At 32.4% G+C, this 23,488-nt stretch overlaps 2 protein-coding genes across 3 annotated transcripts; one reads left to right on the forward strand and one right to left on the reverse strand.

Moving 5' to 3' along the window:
• Positions 1-5,890: 5,890 nt before the first annotated feature.
• LOC129909032 (uncharacterized) lies at positions 5,891-16,440 on the reverse strand. Of its 2 annotated transcripts, none has more exons than XM_055985971.1 (5): positions 13,627-16,440; positions 8,909-10,160; positions 8,432-8,841; positions 6,363-6,498; positions 5,891-6,290 (listed from the first exon to the last, which is right to left on the reverse strand). In XM_055985971.1, the coding sequence occupies exons 1-5, from the start codon at positions 15,484-15,486 to the stop codon at positions 6,073-6,075; spliced, it is 3,876 nt and encodes a 1,291-aa protein (XP_055841946.1). In that variant the 5' UTR covers positions 15,487-16,440; the 3' UTR covers positions 5,891-6,072. The 2 variants fall into 2 exon arrangements, with proteins under 2 accessions (XP_055841946.1, XP_055841945.1); XM_055985970.1 differs by having other exon boundaries at positions 5,891-6,293.
• A 3,791-nt stretch (positions 16,441-20,231) lies between these two features.
• On the forward strand, positions 20,232-20,978 carry LOC129912488 (HIG1 domain family member 2A, mitochondrial). Its single transcript, XM_055990756.1, has 2 exons — positions 20,232-20,504; positions 20,601-20,978. The coding sequence occupies exons 1-2, from the start codon at positions 20,363-20,365 to the stop codon at positions 20,759-20,761; spliced, it is 303 nt and encodes a 100-aa protein (XP_055846731.1). The 5' UTR covers positions 20,232-20,362; the 3' UTR covers positions 20,762-20,978.
• The last annotated feature ends 2,510 nt before the right edge of the window (positions 20,979-23,488 follow it).

Consider the following 23,488-nt stretch of genomic DNA (forward strand, 5'->3'; position numbering starts at 1 on the left):
CTTTGTTTATATTTAGGAATTAGACAATAAATGAAAAAATAATTGGAAATATTCGCTAACACTTCCAAGTTCCAACACACAGGTCCTTTCTTTTTTTTCTTTCTTTTGAACTTCGTTCCTTGTTTGTTAATGATCACAAAAAAAAGAAAAGCTCTGGCAGTATTGTCATTTGGTCATTAGGACCTTTCTCCCGAAAACATTGCACCTGAGATGGAATCGGCTAAGGTGATAGTTCATTGTCACCTTTTTGATTGTCACTTTTGACCATCACCTATTCTTTGCTCTGAGTAAAATGATCACCAAAACACTAAAAGTGCAGATATTTCGATCAATATTCGACTCACACGCTGGAGACCGAGGTTCGATCCCTACCGGTGCCCAATTTTTTTTTTTTATTCCTTACTGCCTATTAAGAGAGTCCTAGCACTAGTACCGGTACTAGTCCTTAAGTTAGTACACAAATCGGTATCAACTCATTTCTTCACTCAGGTACTAAGCCTTAGAACTGTCAATTAAGGACCGAGTACCCGTTAGGACTCGGTACTAGCTAGCTCCTCAAAATCAGCTAGGACCTAGTTATTATACCAATCGTTAGGACTCAAATCGGTACCAAATGATTTCTTCACACAAGTTCTAAGTTATAGTACTGTCAAATTGGTACCGAATTTTACTTAGGACTTGGTAATTGTTAGAACCTAAAAATCGGCAGTCTAGCGAGGATCATATAGGTAAATTTTGAGTAAAATGATTTTGTTCTGATTTTGGTATTATCTTTTTTGTCAGTCTAGCAACGTTAATTCTTCATTCCGTTTCATTTTTTGCATTTTTTAAAAGATTTATCTAGCAATTTTAAGATTTGGGATGTTTTTCAATATGTAAACTTTGACTACATTGATTTTTGTTATGATCATGGCATTTTCTTCATTGCGATTTCAGTCGCGCGATTATTCAGTCGCAAAAATGGATCACAAGGATTTCAATGCATGTGAACACACATGCTTCCCGCGATTAAAAATTTGAAAATTGTGTCTACAGTCATTGAAATTCTTGTCATCTAATTTTCGACTGAATAATCGCGCGACTAAAATCGCATGTGTGCGCCTAGCCTTACGTGGAGCAAAAGTACTTATTGTGATGATCAACAATCACCTTAGCCGATTCCACCCCTGGAGTTTTCATTCAAAACAGGGCTGCATTATTTTTTCTTGAAAATTGCGAATAGAAGTAGATTTCAGTATTTAATAAATATTAGTTTATGATCTCTTCTGTTAATGATAATATTTTTGAAGTATTAAATTCAAACAAAGCTTTTTTAATACACTAACGGCCAATTTCTTCACAGAGTCCTAACGCTAAGACCGGTCCGTGTCCTAAAGTTAGTACTCAAATCGGTATCAACTCATTTCTTCACCCAAGTACTAAGTCCTAAAACTGTCAGTTTAGGACCGAGTACTAGTTAGGACCTGGTCCTAGCTAGATCCTCAAAATCGACTAGTACTTGGTTATTATACCAATTGTTAGTACTCAAATCGGTACCAAGTTATTTCTTCACAAAAGTACTAAGCCCTAGTACTGTCAAATTGGTACCGAGTATTAGTTAGGACTCGTAATTTGTTAGGACCTCAAAATCGGTAGTCTAGCGGTTAGTACTTGAAAAAAAGCAATGAATTTTATTCTTTTTAAGGGAAATCTGCCAGATTTATAAATTTCTTGGGTATTGTTTCGTTTGAAAACTGTTTTTTGTTAATTTTAATGATTGGAACGATTTTTTAAAATTTACCCAAAACACTTGAAATGACGAATGCAATGCCGGAACGGGAAGAATGGACAAGAGAACACATCTTGATGAAGAAGTACCAAAAAATGTTCGATCTTCCTAAAAGTGACAGCCAAGTCAGGAAAGATGATCTTTAAATTTCTCGACCTGGAAATCATTTACACTCTTGCTTATACCTCGGACTTGCCTATAAGTCATGATAAAATATTGCGAGTTGCATTTTAGTAAAAAAAGACTGCGTTCTTTTAAATTATTCTTTTTATTGAAATAAATTTTTTATGTAGGTTGTTACATTATAATCATTATTATTAATATGGGTCTGCGTTCCGTTTAAATCTCGAGTACTTGTATGAAACCTTCCTCGTTTTTGGTGACCTGTATTTCAGAATTGTTTACATTACCCAGATCACACAATTCAGCACTCAGGAATTAATTCTTGACTGTGAAATTTCTTGATAAATTAATCGAATTTGTTTTGCTTGTTGGCCCTTCTTACGTTTGACCACATTTGTTTTTAGATTTTTTTGATAGTCCTTTTATTGTTTTCTACATTTTGTCTTTCTTTATTTTGTTAAATTTCCTCAAATGTGAAAATAAATTATTTCAAATATCAAAATTAATTATTTTAAACATCAAAATATTGTCAGAATGACAGTTAGACCAGTTTTATACGTATTAAATCTTAGGACTGCGTTGTAAATTTAGATCAGGTCCTATATATGTGAAGAAATGCTCGGGTCCTAACTTTTCCTTAGGACCGAGTACTAGTGCTAGGACCTGGTCTAGCTAGACCGGGTACTAAGCTGACTTAGGACTTTTGTGAAGAAATTGGCCGTAATGGAATCAGCACTATTGTGAGTTTTACGTGAATAAGATTCCATCCGGAAAAATTGAATTTCACTTTTCCCCTATTGTGAGTTCCGGGCAAAAAGTTGATCACGTTTGGACATCTCCTTGTATTTTCAACTTTTTTTCAGGTAATTTTTCAGGTATTCGACAGCTCTTCTCTCACTTCAATTTTGGTGCCGAACAAGAAATAAGTTTAGCGGAAATTGTAAATTCCCCTCGGGTGTAACTCATGATAGCTTTTAAAATTCTGGGCGAACAAATATATTCCGGGTGGAAAACATTCACGTGAAACTCACAATAAGGCTGATTATATTTATGTCACCACACAACTGCATCTTTTCTTCAGATATTTTTGTGAAAGTATAAATGCTTTAGACCCCTTTGCTGAATTGAAACTTAAGCATTTTTAGAGCAGAGGAAAAAGTAGGAAATAAGAGTTTATGCTCAACATAAATTCTTAAGGTTTCATTTCAGCAAACGGCCATGTTAAAAATAATTAAATACCACTAGTGAACAAGGTTTTTGTTGCCAAAACCAAATTATACTTTCCAAAAATGTTCGATGTGCTGAACTCGAATCCGAACTCAGAATTATTCGCTCAGATCCCGTTTTTGAAATATAACCATTAGACAATTCAAAAAAAAAACGTAGGTAGTTATCTTCTTTATGATATCAATAATATGATCAAATATTTCAGCACATCGAAAACCTTTGGAAAAGTATAGTTAAGTCTCGGCAACAAAAAAAAATAAAATTTTTTAAACTATTCTTTAAAGAAAATTAAGGGGTCAGAGATTTCTTAAGTGAGACAAAAAATTAAAGTTTTTTGATGGAAATCTCTGAGTAGTGATGAGAAAAACCAGCCGGTTTGAATCGGCGGACAAAAACGAAAAAAATGCACTAAAAAAACAGGCACATTTTCAGCAATTCAGTTTAAATCCCGGATTGACCCCAAAAAAGCCTGGATTTGGAAATCCCATCCTTTCAAATTCACCAAAAACTTCGTTAGCCAAAGAACCATTCGCAGGAAGCCTGGGGAAGAAAATTTTGGTATCTTTATCGGAAGATAATATCGTATTTACCTCGTAAAAAAATTAAAATAAACTCAAAAAAGCATGTTGGAATGCTTCTTTCATTCGAAAACCAAATTTTATGGACCACATTTGCACAAATTTTTTTCTCAATGATCCACAAAAGAAGCGTTAAAGCTACGCAAAAATTTGTTGAAGTTTGTTCCAGAAGAAAAGAAGCACAAAAACATGTTCCTTTGAGAATTCAATATTCAATTTTGTTTATGCGGTAAATACGGTATTATCTTCCGATAAAAATGTCAATATTGTCTTTCCCAGGCTTCCTGTGAATGGTTCTTTGGCAAATGAAATATTTGGTGAAAGGGAAAGGATGACATTTCCAAATGCAGGATTTTTGGGGTCAATCCAGGATTTCCGAATTCCTCAAAATATGCATTTTTTTCGTTTTTTGTCCATTTTGGTAAATTTTGCATGCTATGTTTTTTTTTTGTGTTCTCTTATTTGTTAATTTATAGTTTCTCGCAATAAATTCAGTTCTCCAACGATTTTTTTAACAAACACACGAAGTTATGACTTGCAACAGAAGATGCACCAATTTCAATATTAAATTCCGCCGTTTTGCCCACTTTTTTAGAAATCGAAGCCTCAACGAGTTTATAAGCTTGTAACGTGCTTGAAATGCATTACCTTATCTTACCAACATTTGTCAAAATACTTTTTTCACTCAGAAATTAGCACTTTTTATACAAAAAATGCAACCTCGAAGCATAATACCACCCATATGACCGACTTTGACCATCATAATATACTTATTAAATAACCGTCAATTTCCAAATTTTATCGTGAACTGTTAGATTATTCTCATTAGATCGAAAAATGTTCATTTTTTCAAAATACTTATTCCGACCACTGTAATACTTTCGTTTCACTAGACTTAAGAAAAAATGATAAAAATTTGATAGAAACCTGATGAGAATGATAAATAAAACAAATACATATATTTTTGTATATATATATTTTTTTTTAATTTCAAAATGAATTTAATTCTTTATTCTCTTAAAACACATTCTTCTGCTTGTGAAACGATATTAGACTTTTTGTTTTGTATTATTTTTTTTACGCATGCTTTAGTATGGTATTTATGTTAATGTTAATTGTATTTGCTTACGATTTATATTTCACAAACATATAAATTAAAATAGATTTTTCTTAATGTTTATTCAAAAGAAAGGACACAAAGAAAAACAAAACAAAAAACAATACAGCTCAGAAATATTGCATTTAGATCTCTGATTTTATAATATATATAATTTTGAAACGATATCTACCATTTTTTTTTTGTTTAAAATGTTTACTTATTTTTATTTTAACTGTATTTTTTTGTTTGTTTGTTTTTTTTTTAATTTTGATATTTTTACTTTAGTTTTTCAAGAAGAAATTAAAATTTATGTTATAATTTGTTTTATTTTTTGTGCCTTAAAAAGGCATTATTATTCTCTTTTTAAAATTTTTTACGGTGTATTTTTTATATAATAAATCTATATAAGAATTTTGTTTTTTTTTTTTTTGTTTTTGTTATATAAGCCTAAACTAATGAAAAATATATGCTTGATATATATTTATTTTTTATATATTTATATAATTATATTTTACTTTACCCCAAAAGAATAAAAAATAAATCATACAAATTTTGTTATTTTTTTTTTGTTGTTGTTCCTTTTTGTACATTAATTCGAAAATGTACAATAAAATTGTATAGCTTAACAAATATTTTCTCTTATAATAATAATGTTTATGTATAATTTGAAGTTTTATTTTAGTGAGTTAAGAGGGACCGGGTTTATTAAAAAGATTCTAGCACAAATGTATGAATATTACAAAAAAAAACCTGTGTTATTCAAAAGGGAAAAAAGATGAATTACCATGCGCAGACGACATGCATGTACGAAACGATACTAATTATGTTAATAAAAAAATGTCTAACAAAATGACGAGTTTAAAAATTTTAACAAAAAAATAAAAGACAAAAAAAAAACTATTGCAAAAAGTTGTTTTAAACCAAAAAATTGCGCTCACCACTTTCAACTACTTATAATACTCTAATAATGCTTAAGTGATTTAAATGTTTAGCACTCTTCGCCCTCTTGCCGTTTCGCATTGCCTCCTTAATATTTAATGTCCTTTCTAGCTGCCTCTCTGATGAGAAAATGAATTCCTTAAGGTGCTCGCTAACTTTTTGTTTTTTTTTTTCTTATCTAAATTCTATATTCCTAAAATCTTTAAAAGAGTGTTACATTTGTATGTAATGTAATGGTTGTGTGTGTGTTAGGGTACTAAAGTTGTTCTACATGTGGCTATTCTTATATTGGGGGGAATTGATATAACGGAGGGAAAGGCTAGAAAAATGCTATAATTTTACTTTCGACTTCTGGTTGGTCGAGTTCCAGACGTTGAAGGTGTTGATGTTGATGTTGGTGTTGAAGTTAATGGTGTTGTGGTAACGGTAACTGCTGCAGTTTTAATCTTTTTGGTTGAAGTTGATGTCACTGCAGATGTTTTATTTACCACTTTTGGAGATCCCTCGGCTGAAGACTCTTCGGTTTTGCTGGTGGAGCTAGAACTTTTCTCTCCTCCTGCTTTAATGATGAAAAAAAAAAAAAACAATGCAAGGGCTTCTAGACAATCTCATTTTTTAATTTTCTTACCTTTAGCTGTTTTAACAGGAGTTACGGCCGTGGATTTTTTTGTTTGACCATCAGGTGATGTACCTTCGATTGCTCTTCGCTTAAGGGCTCTATCGCCTCTACTAATCACTGAAGACGCTGTTGCAGGGGTTTCGGTCTAGAAATTATAAGAAAAACGTTTATATTTATGTATACTCAAAGTTAGTAAATTTTTAAAACATAATAAAGAAAGGAGGAAGTAAAAATGTGGGAAGCAGTAACTGGCCCTAAAATAAACTCTTGCACGTCTTATAATTTTTTTTATATTTATATTTGTTTAGCTTTCTTTGCAAGATCGCCTTGATTCTTGTGAGAATCTATTAAAATATTTGCGATGTTTAAAAAACACACAGAAAATGTAAAAAAAAATAATCAGTTCAATATTATAATATTAGCTGTGTTTTATTTTCCTCGTGATCTAGATCAGATCATTGTTTTTATTAGCTTTTCAACAAAAACAGGATTTTGTTTTGCTATTGTTTGCAAATAATTACAATGATGTGTAGAAATTTTTTTTTTAATATTAACTAATGTGGATTTCTATTTGAAACAAGGATTTTTGTTTTAGATCCACTTCTTTGTCATAGCAAATGTAAATCTGGTTCAGCCTTGGTTCCGCTTATGGTTAAAGCTTGTTGAACCTTACAGCTTACGTTGAACCACAACTTAATGTCATACAAACGGCCAATTTCAAAAATTTAAATTTTTGAACAAAGGTAAACATAATATACCGTGGTGTGCAAAATAATAGGTGTGAAATTTAATTTTTGAAAAGGTTTAGAACTAGTGAAACATCGGTTCGACACAGTTTCACGTTCATCAAGCAGTTGTTTTTATGTTATTGACTCATTCGAATTTCCGTTGCATAGATTAAGGCCACTCTCATTTATGTTTTTTGATTAATTTTTAGGGACAAAGGGGTTAAATATGTATATATGTCAAATACTAATTATATTTGCTACACTACAGACAATACTACGAAACTGCTGGTCAAAGTGTTTCCGACCATGTCTATGTCGAACTTTTAACAATGGACACTTGCTAGGAACCGTCTTCTTAAATGTTGAAGTTATAAAATAGAACATTATGGTCTTTAGAGGCAGGCCTTGCGTTTTGTCGATCAGCAGTTTCAGCCGTTTTTTGGTCTTCCTCGTTTTTCTTCTCGTTGGTTCATTGCACAGCTTCAGATTCGTGTTAAACCCTAGTTTAATCTTTTTGTCTTATTTCGTCAACAAAAATCTAATTTTGCGATTAGTAAAAATGTGATTAACTGTGTTTTGAAATATTAAAAATAGTTTTTTGCCCCAATAACCTGAACAAAATAAAAATGATTGAAAATTGATGAAATCGACCAATGTTATCGGCCAGGAAGCTTGTTGATAATTCTTACGTGAAAATTAAAAACAAAATTTATTTATTTTTTTCATATTTGAAATAACTTATGTACATACAATTTGTAAAATGGGCAGAATTAACTAAAGTACCTCTGTTTTGTTTCGCGTCACAAAAAATGTTTGATGTTTTGATCAAAATCATCATAACGGCGATGAAGAGTTTCTAAAACGTGGGTTCATTGAGTTAAGAGTCTAAACAGATGATGGATTGGCTCGAAATTTGGCACAGGCCTTGAAAACATTTCATCTATAGGGGTTTTCCATCTTAACGTAGTTGAAATTTTTGCATTTTTTTTTTGGTATTTGCAATAGATTTTAGGTATCATAAAAGTTTTTATATCGATAAATAAAAAAAAAAAACAAGTTCAAGCGTTTATTCTTAATTAAAACTTGAAAAGTTTGGCTGGCTATGTAGTATTAATTTGAAAGCTTAGTTCGCAAACACTACTTGTTAAGTCTTTAAAAATAGTTACTTGCCTCAAAAGAATATTTACATTGAAATTAATCCCCTTTATTACTTTTAATAAAAAATTACCACAATTACCTAAAGATATATTTCCGTATCTTGATTTTTTCTTTGCTATCGAACATAATAACGGTATCAAATAATTTTTAAAAAATCAACTTTCAAGCAGTTAAATTTAATACATTGCTTACCTTTTCAGGCACGGATGTTTTCGATTTGGACGAGGTTGGGGTTAATGGAGAAACTGCTCGCGCCCTAGCTAATGGCGATCTCTGAGCCCTCAGCGACTTGGTGCTTTGTGCAGTATTGCTGGAAACTGATTTTTTGCGACCACTACTAGGTTTGTATTCCATATCGACATCGGAATCATCATCATCGTCGTCATCTTCATCACTTTCTTCGTCGGTTGTGTTGCTATCACTACCGTCATAATTTTTCCTCTTCTTTTTGGTCACCAAAACCGATTTCTTTTTCTTAGTTGGTGACTTATTTTTGCTTTGATTACGGCTTCTTGAAGAACGACCCCTCTTTCTAGCACTTCCTCCACTCAGAGATAATTTCTTTTCTATTTGAGATTCGTCTTTGTAAAGCGAAATATCCACTGTAAGAGAAATACAAAAATTAAAATCAATACATAAACTTAAGTCAACTATAATATCAAAACTTACACCCATCAGGATTTTCTTCGGTAACATCGGGTCGGGGGACTATTCCTTGCTCAACGTCTATTGCTTTTTTCAAAATATTCTCAATGCGAACTTTTTCGGTCTGAGGCAATCTAAGATGGCCCTTTTCAATTTTCTTCAAGTCCACAGTCGTCAAGACACATTCAATATCAGTGTGATCGTAAAAGTCTGGTATAAAAACAGTGTTATCCTTCTTGTCCTCGGACAACCATCGGATGGTTATACGAGGCGAAGATCGATAGACGTTTTGCAAAGTCTGACAAAGGAAGAAACTGCCTTCAGCATTGCGTACTGCCATATATTCATTCTTGTAGAACACTATCAATTTGTCCTCGTTGGACATATGCGGCTTGGGTGAGTTTGAAGCTTCGCTGGCCGACAATTTTGTTATGAACGCTAACTCCGGCAGGGGACTTTGATAGAGAATGGTTTTTAGACGATGACGTTGACTCTTACGATCGCTAGGCGTAGACGGCGTTGATGGCAAAGCCTTTGATTTTTTAGTTTGATTTTTTTTCTTGTCATGTTTTTCGGTTTTTGCTGAAGGTGAAGAATGAGTGACTTCTTTTTCTGTTTTTGTTTTTGATTTAACTGCAGATGAATCTTTTTTCTTTTCAGGTGTTGCTTCGGCTAAAATTGCTGCAGCGGCAACAGCCTTCGATTGCCTTGGTGTTTTTGATTTTGTTAATGGCTTTTCCGATTGAATAGCTTTAGCAGCTGGCTTTTCGGACTTCTCCTTCTCAGGTTTTTCAGTTTCTTTTTTATCGTTCTTTTCAACCTTAGTCGCAGGAGGTGTTTCAGTTTTCTCGACTGTTTCCAGCTTTTCAGATTTTTCTTCTGGTTTTTCTAAAACTTTTTCTTCATCTGATACTTTTGTATCATTTTTATCTTCCTCTTTTGAAGGAATTTCTATTGGTTCTTCTCTCTTCTCAGATTGTAGTTCATCTGCTGACTTTTCTGGTTGGATTACAGCTTCTGCAGTGGCTGGTTGTTGTTGTTGTTCATCGCCCGAAGATGATGTATTATTTGAAGTATCATTGGATTTATTAACTTCTGTTGATGAGAGATCACTTGCTGGACTTTCTTCTTCAACTGAAGGCTTAGATTTATCATCAGATGTGTCATGTGGTGTTTCGGTTAAGGGCGATGAGCTCTTTTTCTCGGCAACTGGTGCTTCTGGTGCAATGGGTTGAGTTTCCACTTTTTCGGTGGACTTCAAATTAGCATCTTTAATCTAAAATGATAGGATATACAGATAGATAAATATTTATTAGCACAGTATTTGGGCTTTAGTAACAATTAACAAATTTATAATTTTGATAAGTTTATATAGGTACTTAATTAATATTTCAGTCTTAGAAATTCCACAATGATTTGATTAAAGAAGCCAAAAGAATTATTTTTTTTTAATTTAGAAAATAAATTATAGGGAGAAAAAAAATCGACAAAAATTTGTCGAAAAACGGTGTGAATTGAAACGAAATTTATTTTTGTTTGTATGTACTTATTTTATTTCATTTCAAAATTACTTAAGTGCACTTTTCTCGATGTGAGAACTTAAAGATTGTAGACATACAAAAACAGCGATCAACGGTATTCATTCAATCTACATATTAGACCACATTGTAAAATTGTAGTGGCACAAAAAAAATCAAAGAATTCGTTTTTTTCAAAAAAATGCCATCTTATACTTGAACAGACGGCAGAATTGCCACGTCCTTATTCTTAGAAATAAATATTGTAAACCTTGTTTTATGAAATAAAGAATTTTATCTATCTTTCTATCTACATGAACAGAGAGAAAAGATGTGTCTTCAAAAAAAATTGTTCATATAAATGTAAAATGCAATTGAAGAGTCCGTTTCAAGAACCGGATAACTGCATTTTATTGTAAGTTGATAAAAACGAAAAAAAAAACTGTTTCTAAGATATTCATTGGTAGAAATTATTATGGATTCATAACAAAGACAACTATTAAGTTAAAAAAAAAAATAATTTATTAAATTGATTTTAAATTTAATTTAATTTTGCCAATTTTTTTTTGTTGAAAAATGTTTGAAATTTTTTATTGAAAAAAAAACTTATTTTAAAATAAAATTTCTAGAAATTCGTTTTTACACAAATAATTAAATTGGAGCTCAAAACAAGTTTTTTTTTTTAAAGGAGAATGCCCAAAACCAGCGTCGATACGAATGAGACCTATACTCCCTGAAAGCGCTTAAATATTAGATAACAAATATGACATTTTTTTTCAAAAAACCATCCCCGGAACTTGCTATGACAATTCTTATTTTCAAATAATAAAATGCTTTTTCAACCTTTGTCTATCATGTGCATTTCAACCAAAAACAAGCTAACAGTGTCATTTAAAAATAAACCTTAGCTCATGGCACATGATATTAGGGTTGCTTTTTCGTTGCTGCATCTCATGGAACTAAAACCGAGACGATCAGACTTCCCTGAAAAAGGTTATAGTTGAAAAAGCACTTTATTGTTTGAAAATAGGAATCGTCATAGCAAGTTGCGGGGATGGTTTTTTGAAAAAAGAATTTCAAATTTGTTATCTACTATTGAAGCACTTTCAGGGAATATGGGTCTCATTCGTATCGATGCTGGGTTTTTTAGGTCCAAACCGAACTTTTACACTTGTTCATTTGGAGTTGTTATGTTTTTCGTTTGAATCCATTTTTTTTTTATTTGTGAAAATTCTGCTTTGTGTCTACATAAATGTAAATAAAAGCTAAATTCTCCTGTGTTGAATTTAATTGGAGCACAAAAAGTACATACAAATGTACCAAGTCCTACGATTTGGTTTAAATTTCTATCAATTAAATTTCGATTGTTTTACTTGGCAAATTTTGAAACAACTTTAAAAATTGCAACTAAAAGAAAAATTACTACGTAAATCAATTAAAATATAATTGATACAACATACAAATAAAAAACAAATCTTAGAAATTGGTACACTTTTACTACTCAATGCTTTTGGTACCAAACTAATTTCGTTTCTTTTACTCGACTGAGGAGTATACTTCGGGTTAACCTTTTTCTGGAGTGATTGAACGTATTTGAGAGTAGATTTTGATTTTTAAACTGTGTTTCATTTTTCTATATCAAAACAACCTTGTCAAATATAAACAACAATAAACAATGTGAGTGGAAGTTAGTGTGCAAATGGGTGTATCTAACCAAAAACCTTGAGAAACTAGAATTTCTCTGCAGTGAACTATTTTTCTACCGTTGTGGCGTGAAGGAACACAAAATTACAAAAAGGGCAAAAGGGGTACTTCATTCAAGTTAAGCAAAACGACCTTTATTTGAACATTGGAAAACTTGGTTTCTGTTTTTGCAGTTGTTTTATGCGAGGCGTTGCCAAAAGATTATAAATATAAAGTGATTTTATCAGATAAACCTTGAATATACATATCGTCAGTCGACAACTTAAACTCTTTAAATTCGTTCAAAGTTAATAACAGTTAGTGAGTTTTTGTTGTCAACCGACGATATTTCATATTTAATAGGGTTAGTACCACGGCCCTGAGTAGAAAATGTCAAGTTTTTAAATTGTTCGTTTGTATAAACTTCCATCTCTATCATTCTATTAAAATTTCAGATTCTGCTATAATCAGAAGTGCAGTATTATTTTTGGTATTAATTAGGCGAAATTGGAGAATATCGTCCCTCCTTAATGGAAAATCTCAAATTTTTGAATTTTTGTTTGCCTATGCATCACAAAATCTATCACTGTGCCCAATTTCAAGTTCCTGCTATAGTGGAAAGTCCTTCATAGTTTTGATGATGTCAGTCAGTCAGTTACGATTTTTCTGATTTTTAAACTATACCTATCTCAGGAACAACTGATCTTAACTAGCTGAAATTAACTGAGGTGTGGTTTTGACTAGCTGAACAAATAATGTGATTTTGAAGTTTTTGGTATTTTTGGAATACAAGCTATAGGGGGGGGGGGGGGGGAGGGGAGTCGAAATTGGCGAGGGTTGGTTCCTCGGAATAAGGTGATAGTGCTACAGAATTTGGCTGATCACTACCGTGCCTCTTGATTATTTTTTTTTTTCTTTTTCAAAAAATAATATTTAATAAAATGTGTTTTTGTTCTTCCAAACGAGAAGGTCGGAACAAGGACTTTAATTTTGTTCGAAGTTAGAAAACGCCTAATAAAGTCAACAAAGGAGCCTCTTTCCCATCATAAGCTTTTCAAACCAAATAAATTAAACTGTTACATACAAAATGAAGCAAACTAAAAATAAACTACAAAAGTGTTTAAAAGGCTTGTACCTTGAGATCTATCATTGTCAGTTCTTTTAAACTAGGGTCTCTAGTTGAAGATAGTTTTTGATACAAGCGCTTTTGATGATCTATTCTACGAGTTTTTGTGGAAAGCCATTCTCTGTCCAAAATTACCTTTCAGGATTTAAAAAAAAGTCGTTTTTCACTTAATCATAAAGTTATCACATCATCATTTTCTTTTTGTATATGAAAACTGTTATAACTTACGACAAATTATTTCCTTTCACAGATAGGTTAATATAAATTCATTCAAAGTTTAAAAAAAAGTAAAAACTGTAAACTTAATAGCAAAATAAAGTAAATTCACCAATTTAAACAATAGTCGGGTTCTATAACAAACAACTCTTAAATAAAGAAATTACATCAAACTTTACATAATGGAATATTGTTCTTACATTTTTGTCTTCATCTGGCTTGGCATCTTTTGTCTCCTTTGGTGCAATAGTTGCAGTCGACGTTTCAACTGGAGCAACTTCTGGAGTAGACATTTTTGTGGTTGCAGGCAAAGCTGGCTCCGAGCCGCCTTCCTTAACCTCCTCATCAACATTCCCGCCATTCTTTATTTCTGCTGGTTGTTGCTGCTGTGGTGATGGCGCTTTAGCTTCATTTACTGCCCGAGTAGGAGATACTGCTTCAACCGAATTCTTTTCATCTGATTCAATTGATTTCTTTGTCAACGGTACTGGATCAGGTGTATTCACCTTCGCTTCTGGTACATGCAATGGAAGCACTGCTGCCGCAGGTGATGTCGGTACTTGTGCTGCTACTGGTGGCGATGGTGTAACTTTAACTACATTATCAATTGTCTCTTTAACCGGTGCAGGTGGCAACAAAGGTATCAAAGGAGCAGCTTGTTTTTGTTGATTAGCTTGACTCATTACAGGTGCCTTAGCTGGTGAACTACTACTTGACATAGAAACCATACTCGACGATGATGGCGGTGCCGGTGGTGGTGCTGCTGATGTTGGTGTTGGCTGATGGTGATGTTGTTGTTGCTGCTGTTTGGTCAATGGCACAGCACTTGTTTGCAATTTTGCCTCTACCGCCTCATGAATTGCTGCAGCAGCAGCAAAAGAATTCGCTGTTGTATTCTGCTGTTGCATTGGTTGCTGCTGAGGCTGTGCTTGTTGACTGCTCATCTTTTGATAATGCGAAGGAAATGGCGGAGGAATCGCACTCACCAATGGACCTTTATTCCCTGCTACTGGATTATTATATTGATTGGGAATCGAAATTGGCGGCACTTTATTTTGCAAATGATGATGCAAATGAGCCGCAACTGGTGCATTCGGAAGTGACGACGACGACACCGACACCGGCGGCTGTTTAGCTGGCAAAAGAGAAATCGAAGGTGGCACCTGTTTGTTAACCGACGACGACGATGAAGAACCTTTTGATGAAAGGTTATTGTTGGCCGCCGCATGTTGAGGTGATGGAATCGGTGTTATCTGAGTGCTGGGAGGAAGATTTGGTGGTTTCAATTGATTGGCTAGAGCTGTGGGCGGCGGCGGCGGAGGAATACCAACTCCACCCAACGACGACTTGCTATGAGCTGCAGTTGGCATATTATACTTTTGCGAGTATTGAGACTGTTGCATTTGCTGATTGTGTTGCTGTTTGCTAGTTTGCAATGATGAAGAATTGCCAAGAGCCGATTGGGCATGACTCTTTTGTTGCATCTGATGGGCAGACTGCTGCTGGTGATGCGATTGCTGTGGCTGTTGATGATGTTGTTGTTGTTGCTGTTGTTGTTGTTGCTGCTGTTGTTGTTGCTGTTGCTGAAACTGCAACTGATATGCATGTAGCTGTTGCATCAAATTAGCAGCTTGCATTTGCTGCTGAAACTGATTGACAGTAGCCAGAGATGGTGCCGATGCATTATTACCATTCGATTGCTGCTGATGATGTTGTTGGTAAGTCTTATTAAGCAATTCAGCTGCAGCTGGAGTTCTAGTCAGCGCTAGAGGTTCTCCACGATCTTTACTCTGTTGCATTTGTTGTTGGAAACGTTGTTGCAACTGAGGATTAGACAGAAGCAACTGTTGTTGCTGTTGTTTAAGCATTTCATAATGCTGTTGAGTTAAGAAGGCATTTAGACCAGCTTGTGACGATTGTGGTAAAGCATTTTGGCCGTGAACTAAATTTTGCATTTGCTGTTGAATGCCAGCAAGTGCTTTAGCAGCTTGCTGCGATGCTTGATTACTCGGAGCATTGCCACTGTTACCGCCTGGACCCTGCTTTTGGCTGTAACTCATTTCTGCATTAATGAATGAGTGTTTTGTGTGTGTGTAGAATTTTTAAAAGCAGTACAAAACACACTTTTTTTTTGCTTGTTTTTGTGTGTTTCCAGGAAATGCTTGGCTAGATTTATATACTTTTGTTTTTTTTTTTTTTGCTTCTTTTTTCTAATTTCTCTTTTTTTTTTTTTTTTGTCTTCCTAATCAACTCTCCACTTTACCATGTTTTGCTTCTTTTATTTCTTCAACAAGAGAAGAGACTACGTAACACTTTTTATCCCACCAAAAAAAAATAAAAATATTGTTTTTTTCTTTTTCTTTATTAGTCAATTTTTAAGTCAACAAGAGTGCCAAGTGGAGCACACACAAACAACAAACAAATATAAAACAAAAGTGAAGAAAAATAATAAAAACAGAAAAACCTAAATCATAGCTTTTTTTTAATAAACAAGTTTTTTAGCTTGTGTTCTAGATTTACTATTGGCCAGGTTAAGGAAGCAATAATACACCACCGAAGAAGAGGTAGAAATTTGCCAGATTCTTGGATCTTTTAAAGAATTTTTTGTTTTTTTTTTTTTGTATTTCTGGAGGGAAGTCTCACTCACTGGTCACAGACTACGACGACGACAGCACACATAAAAACAGAAATAGTCAAGGAAAAAGATCGTCACAGGAATATTTAATTTTTTTTTTTCTTTTCTTTTCGATCCACACACACGGCGAGAATTTATAGAGTTTGCAAAAGAGTGAAGAATTTTTTTTATTTATAGTATTTTGTAGTGTTTAGATTTATTGAAAAATATTTTACAACTCTAGTTTATTGTTTATTTGATAAGAATTTATTTATTTTAATAATTTTTTCAACTTGATTTTGCAGGTTTTTTTGATTGAAAAAATTTTTTTTAGAGTCGAAGAAAATTCACACTGTGTAGCCTTTTTGGCCAACTCTACAATCTCTACACACAAAATATTTTTTTGATGGCGTCCATCTGCTGCGCATGAAAATGTAATGTGTGTGGAAAAGAGATGGATGGATATGGGTTTTATTTTTTTTTGGTGTATAGCGAGGTGTGATGTGATTTATGGTGTATATGGATGAGAAGTGTGGTATGTAACCGGCACTTTCTTTTCCAAAAATGCTGTGGTGGGAAAATTTGACCGCATGCGCGTGGTGGTTAATGATAAGGGATGTGTTGGAGGAGTGTTGTATTTGATTTGAGGTCTAGATTAGACTATATATTTTTTTAAAACTTAGAACGCAGCTGAAGCGAAACGAAAAATTTTGAAGTCTCCAAAGTCAACAGCTAACATGTTAAGCCTGGTACGCTGCTCGCGCTAAATTTTAGCGAAGATAAAATTTCCATAAAAGTTATCGATAATTTGTATGGGATCCATTTTAGCTCAGATAAAATTTTTCGATAATTTGTATGGGAGCTAAAATTTAGCGCGAGCAGCGTACCAGGCTTTAACAAAAAAATACCATCGGGTATTATAGCAGAGTAAGTAAAATAAAACTACAAGTAAAAATATTCAAGAAAAAACATCAGAAAATAAGTTTAAAGGCAAAAACAAAACAGATTTAATTTCGTTCAAGATTTTGCTGAAATTTTGTATGGAAAATTTCGTTTCGCTTCAGGTGCGTACTAGGCTTAAATGATGTAGTTTTTCATCAATTTTTAAGGCTAGGGAGTAGAATGTTTTGCAATAAATTACATTCCACGAGGTAAAATAATAAAAGAACTGTCAAAAGTTTTATAAGGAACTTTACAAAAAATTTCCCCCACAATGAACAGTGAATTAAATTACCGAAGAGGTGGGAATATTTTTACAAACCGTTAATAAAATAGATAAAAATATTTTTAATTACATTTTTTCAGCTTCTAGCTCAAAACAGACCCTAATAAATCACTATCGAACACATTTATGCAAGTTTTGTTTATGAAACGGGTATGGTTAATTTTTCCATTTTGCGATGTGGTCAAATTAATACTATGTTTCCACCTACGCTAAATCCGAGATTTAGCTAAGTAGATTTAGAATAAATCTCTAGATTTATTTTAAATCTACTTCGCTAAATCTCAGATTTGGGTTCAGCTACCCTGAATCTAAGATTTTCACAAACTTTCAATCCGAGATTTACAATAAAACTCGAGATATATGCTAAATCTACTTAGCTTAATCTCAGAATTAGGGTAGGTGGAAACGTAGTATAACTCTGTTTCATGAATAGCCCTTAAGCCTAGTACGCTGCTGATGCGAAACGAAAAATTTTCAAATCTCCAAAGTCGACAACGAAAATGCTAACGAAAAAATATCATCGAGTATTCTGTCAAAGTCAAAATAAAAAAATTCAAAATTAATTTAAAATCAACAGAAAATAATTTTAAAGCAAGAAATTAATGAATTAAAAGTAAAAAAATCGTCAACACTGCTTTTGGAGTCAAGAAAAATGTACAGGACAGTAAAAAGTAAGTGACAAATAGAGCTGCGTACTGAAAAACGAAAAGCAAAACGAAATATTTCGTTCAAGATTTCGTTAACGAAATTTTGTTTGGAAAATTTCTTTTCACTTCAGTAGCAAATATAGACCCCAAACCCAAAAGTGCACAGCATTAACGCAAGTTGATACACCTCTAAAAAGGTTTTTGGGTTAAAATTTTCACTTTGGTTTAAAATTTATCCTACTCTACAGCAGAATAAATTTTAAACTACTTTATTCGTCACGCAAGTGTCAAAATTTAACCAAGGCGAAAAATGTAACGCAATTCACACACGGCCTTAATCTTCATACAAATAATTTTAGCCTTATATGCAGACCACGCTAAGGTTAAACTGACAATTTTTTTAGTTTTCTTCATTTTTAATCCGTGCGATAAATTGTGACAAAAGTACCAATTTCCAAAATTATTTCTTGATAATTTTAATTTATCAGTAGCAAAAAGTGACCAATAAAAGAAATTCTTTTGAAATTCACAGAAACACAAAATAAAATAATTGCAAATATAACCTACATTGTTTATAATTATAAATATCCTATCAGGATATAGAGACATAAAGCATCACCCAACTAACATTTCAGCTTCGGTTAAGGTATTACAAAAGCTAAATTTCAGCTTCTTTTAAACTTTAGTAAGGTTGTTGGGCATGGAAAAAGGAGAACGTTATACAAGTTTGACCCTCTATAAGAATTTTAAACGAAGCTTTACCGAAGCTGTACCGAAGCTTTGAGATTTGGCAGATAGCTTCGGAAGAGCTTGTATAGCTCTTTAATACATGTCTTATCGAAATTAAAAAAACAACTACAAAAACAAAAAAAATTCTTTTTTAACTAGTTTTTATTTGATTTTACCTAAATCATGAATTTTATCTTTTGATCTGAAATTATATATATTTTTCCATTAGTTTTTAGTATACGTATTGATAATAATTTTAAAAGTATATCATTTTTTTGCCACACCCAGAAATCGAACTGCGTATCTGCTTCGTGGCAGTCCGCCACTCTACCCACTCGGCCATCGTAGTATATTAATTAATGAAGTCAATAACTTAATCAGTTCAAATAGCAGAAATGTCAAAACAAAAAATGTCCGAGCTAAATTATTCAATGTCAAAACCAAAAAGTGTCCCAGCTAGATTATTCAATATCAAAACCAAAAATCAAATTTTAAACTTGGTAATTTCTATAAAGCTTCTATAAATTAATTAAACAGGCTTTTCCGAAAACAAGCTTTTTTTCGTTTAAGTTTCTTTAACAGTATTTAAACAACTTATTAGAAGTTGTTAAACAAGTTCGAACTTCTATAAGCAATTAAATTCTGAAGCAAGCTCAATACAAGCTGTATAAAAAGTAGTACCTGCAAGATCTCGATTTATAGAAGCTGTTGTGCTAGTTGGGCAATACGTTAACGTATGCCGTAGTTCGACCCCAGGTTGAAAAATATTGGAAAAAAAAATATTTCTATTTTGGGGAGTACTAAAATAAACCTAGTATATACTCAGCTTAAGATATTTGAAATATCAATTGTGAGCCGCTGTACAACATAACTGTCAACATGACAGCTTCACATGTCATATATTTTGACACAAAATTTGCCGTGCTCATTATGCTGTTGATTTTTTAAATCTCCCTAGGCGAGTTCAAATTTAGGGGTATGAAAGAATTTTTAACTTTTGTTATTAGAGTTTCGTTTACCTCTTTTTCTTTCAAATCAAAGAAATTTTTTTTTTAATTTTATTTTTTAAGCAACCTTTTGGTCGTTTCATCTGTCATTTAGTTAAAAAAATATTTCTTATTATAAATAAAATAAGAACAATATTATGAAATGTTATAAAATTATAAATAAAAGTTCATTTATGTGGAAGAAAAAATGTCGGCTACACAGAAGCAACGAAAATAAATCTGGGGTCGAATTACGGCATACGTTCGTTAACGTATGGTTGCTATGCGTCCTTATTTGTTTCTACTGATTTAATAGAGAGAGCAATAGTCAAAACGTTAACGTATGATCGTAATCGTGTGCCGTAATTCGACCCCTGTTGTATTTGGTACAAACCTGGTAACTGCCAAAATGGGAATAAATATTTTTTCAAAAGGTTTTAATAAGTTTTTGAAAATATTAAAGCTTGACTACACTGGAATAAATAATTATATATATGTATATATATAAAAATAATTATAGCCCCCAATCACCATACGTTTCTACAGATGAACATGTTCCTTCAGTTAAGAATTCACAGATATATGAACACATCTAAAATGTTGTGAAATGTTTTGACATTTACCGACCGACCTCTAAATGCATAAATAAATGTTTTTACAAATTTTCCACTCAACAAAGTTCAAAAAATAATTAAAATTAAATTTAAAAAACTCCTCCATTGATATTTAAACAACATGGGAAAAACAGAAGAAGTTGTTTTGTCTGAAGCCGACTTAGATTGGATTCAAATGAAAAAAGATTTCGATTCTATGCGACCAGAAACAACGAGAGAGAAAATGCTTCGTAAAATGAAATCAAATCCAGTTGTTCCAATTGGTTAGTTTATCAATATAGATACTTTACTTTGTATTATTTATTACATAAGTTTGATGTTATTTCATTACTTTCATATGCACTTGAAACATTTCTTAGGATGTCTTGCAACAGCAGGTGCATTAGGTTATGGCCTGTATAACTTCCGAACCGGCAATCGGAAGATGTCTCAAATGATGATGCGAACTCGAATTGGTGCTCAGGCATTTACCCTGGTCGCCTTAATTGTCGGTGTAGTCTTTACATATAAGAAAGAATGAAAACTAAGTAAATGTTAAAAATAAAAAAAAATTGTTACTTGTTTATATAAGATTTAAAAAAAAATTGTCTGCATTTCTCATAAACACTCATAAAATCTGTATGCTTGATATGGTTTTTACTGGTTTTCGAATTATAATAATGAAAAAAAGTTTAAATTGGTTTCCATGAAGTAAATACTGCGGTCATAAGGAAATGGAATTAAAGAACTATTGTTTATTTGGTTGCTGTGATTATATACATTACACGATATACAATTTATATCATTTTGCATTAAAATGCAGCATAAAGTGATGTGAAGTTTGTTTATCTGTTGGTATATAAACCTGCAGCTTATTTTAAACTTGGCATCTACACCCACCGGTCTTTTACATACTCCGTAGATAAAGGGTTATTGTATTTTTGCTAAGTATAAAAAAACGAAAAGCTTTTTTTCTCACAACAGCTTTTATTATTGGAATTTGAGTTTTGTTTTTAAATTTTACTGAAGAACCAATAAATAACTACCTTCTTATAGTCAACTGCTTATAAATACATGTAAAATATCATGTAAATATTAGATATTATTATTTTAAGGGTTAGAGGATTTAAAGTAGGGGAAGAAGGTAGTAGCTTCCCCTTTTTGGTATTTCAAGTTTCACAAAAGTAAAACCCATCAAATTCTAGGAAGATATGGAAAGAAGAAACATCAAAAAAATTAAAGAAATTTTTTAAATTTCGCTGAGTAGAGTGCAGTTAGCTTAGACTTGTACAAAATGTTTAACAACTTTATTATAGTTACGTAGGGATTGTTAACTATCCTTCGTCAATGATTGAAAATCCAAAGAAATCTCATTCGGCCCTAGCGAGGTATTCTTCGGAAAATTTTCCGATTTCATACGAATGCTTCAAGATGTGCTTCCGACAGGTAAATACTCTGCGATACTCTCCGGGATGTAACTGAATCTGTCGAAGCCAAATCTGACAACCCCGACCCCGATGAACATGACAGATACGAATTTTAAATTTAATAAAACACGGGGTTTAAACTAATTTTCGTATGAATTTATTAGCTAAATTGTTCCTGACTGTTTAAAGACTCTTGTTAAATTGATTTGTTTGTTAAAAAAAATAACTTTATAGTTCCCAAAAATGATTTCTAATGGAAAAACAAATGTCAAGTTCATCAAAATGGACAGTTTGACGTTTGAGCACTTCTTGTTTAAAAGCCCTATCGGACAATTTTTTTGCCCATTATGATGATGATGAATGCAACAATATTTGTATTTTCATATAGACACCTTTACAAATTACATATGTTGAAATAAATTACCACACATAACCTCAAAAACAGTCAACATAAAAATAACGTTTTTTGCCTTTTGTAACGGTAATAGGAATTTCAAAAACGGGTGCCAATTCTAGTTTAGCATTCCTAAAACCTTCAGAAAAGTATATTTTGGTTCCTGTGTTCAAATGTTGTTGATCAGTGTAATGTGTAATAGGTAGTGAGCAAAAATGCTAATTTTTTCACGAAAATAATCCAAATGATTTTCAAGCTCTTTTTATTTGGAATTTTTGTTTCAAATTGTTTCAATTTATTTTTAATGGATGAAAAAAGGTGAAATAATTTTCAGTACGTTTTTGTAGAGTCCAACTACAAAAACTTACTGAAAACTATTTCACCTGTGTTAGATTCTTAGATTTCTACTGACTGGAATTTAAAGTCTCACGAAAGCACTGCTTATTTATATTTATGTGCTTTGAACTGCAAAGCAAGTATGTGCAACCGAGTGGTGCATTTTATTTTTGAACATTTTAGTTAAGTTTTTACTGCGATAATAATGTGGGAACAACTATAGAGTGAGCTAAGCAAAATTGAACTATAGATATTTTACATGGTGAATAGGAAAAAAAAATGGCTTGCATTTCTGTGTGTTCGTTTGGCTGTCTCGAGCTGGAGCCCTATAAAATCTGAAGTGATTTTTTTTTAAACATGATTTAAGTGTTTTACGACCAAAATAACGGTACTTATCATATGAACAATCCATGCGAACCAAATCTCAGTAATACCAAGTACCCACTCTATCTCACAGATTTTTTTTGGATGGACATGTCCGCTGTTGACTTTGGCTTAAAGCCTAGTACGCAGCTGAAGCGAAACGAAAAATTTTCAAGTCTCCAAAGTCGACAACGAAAATACTAACGAAAAAATATCATCGAGTATTCTGTCAAAAGCCGTTTTTTATTATCACTTGATCCATATAGATCATTAATTAAAATGTATTACAACAACTACATGAGATCTTGCAAGATCACGATTCGTGATCCTGATGAAAAGCAAGATCACGATTCGTGATCCTGATGAAAAGCAAGATCTCATGTAGTTGTTGTAATACATTTTAATTAATGATCTATATGGATCAAGTGATAATAAAAAACGGCTAAAGTCAAAATAAAAAAAATTCAAAATTAATTTAAAATCAAGAAAAATCAACAGAAAATAATTTTTAAAGCAAGAAATAAATTAATTAAAAGTGAAAAAACCGTCAATACTGCTCTTGGAGTCAAGAAAAATGCACAGGACAGTAAAAAGTAAAGGTATAACTACAACGGCCACTTTTTGCAAAAAGTCAAAAAGTGAACATTTTCAAACTCATTTTGTGACTGTTTTTTCGTCCACAAAATTAAAAATAATGATGCAGAAAGCTTATTTTTTGGTTTCAAAAACAATTTTTGTAGTTTTTTCC

This window comes from Episyrphus balteatus, chromosome 2 (assembly GCF_945859705.1).
Source record: "Episyrphus balteatus chromosome 2, idEpiBalt1.1, whole genome shotgun sequence".
Lineage (NCBI taxonomy): Eukaryota > Metazoa > Arthropoda > Insecta > Diptera > Syrphidae > Episyrphus > Episyrphus balteatus.

Coding starts and splice junctions, on each gene's coding strand:
- LOC129909032 (XM_055985970.1), bottom strand. CDS start 15,486: ATGAGTTACAGCCAAAAGCAGGGTCCAGGCGGTAACAGTGGCAATGCT. Junction 8,842..8,908: donor CGAAGAAAATCCTGATGGGT/GTAAGTTTTGAT, acceptor TTTCTCTTACAG/TGGATATTTCGCTTTACAAA. Junction 6,294..6,362: donor TCCTGTTAAAACAGCTAAAG/GTAAGAAAATTA, acceptor TCATCATTAAAG/CAGGAGGAGAGAAAAGTTCT.
- LOC129912488 (XM_055990756.1), top strand. CDS start 20,363: ATGGGAAAAACAGAAGAAGTTGTTTTGTCTGAAGCCGACTTAGATTGG. Junction 20,505..20,600: donor AAATCCAGTTGTTCCAATTG/GTTAGTTTATCA, acceptor AACATTTCTTAG/GATGTCTTGCAACAGCAGGT.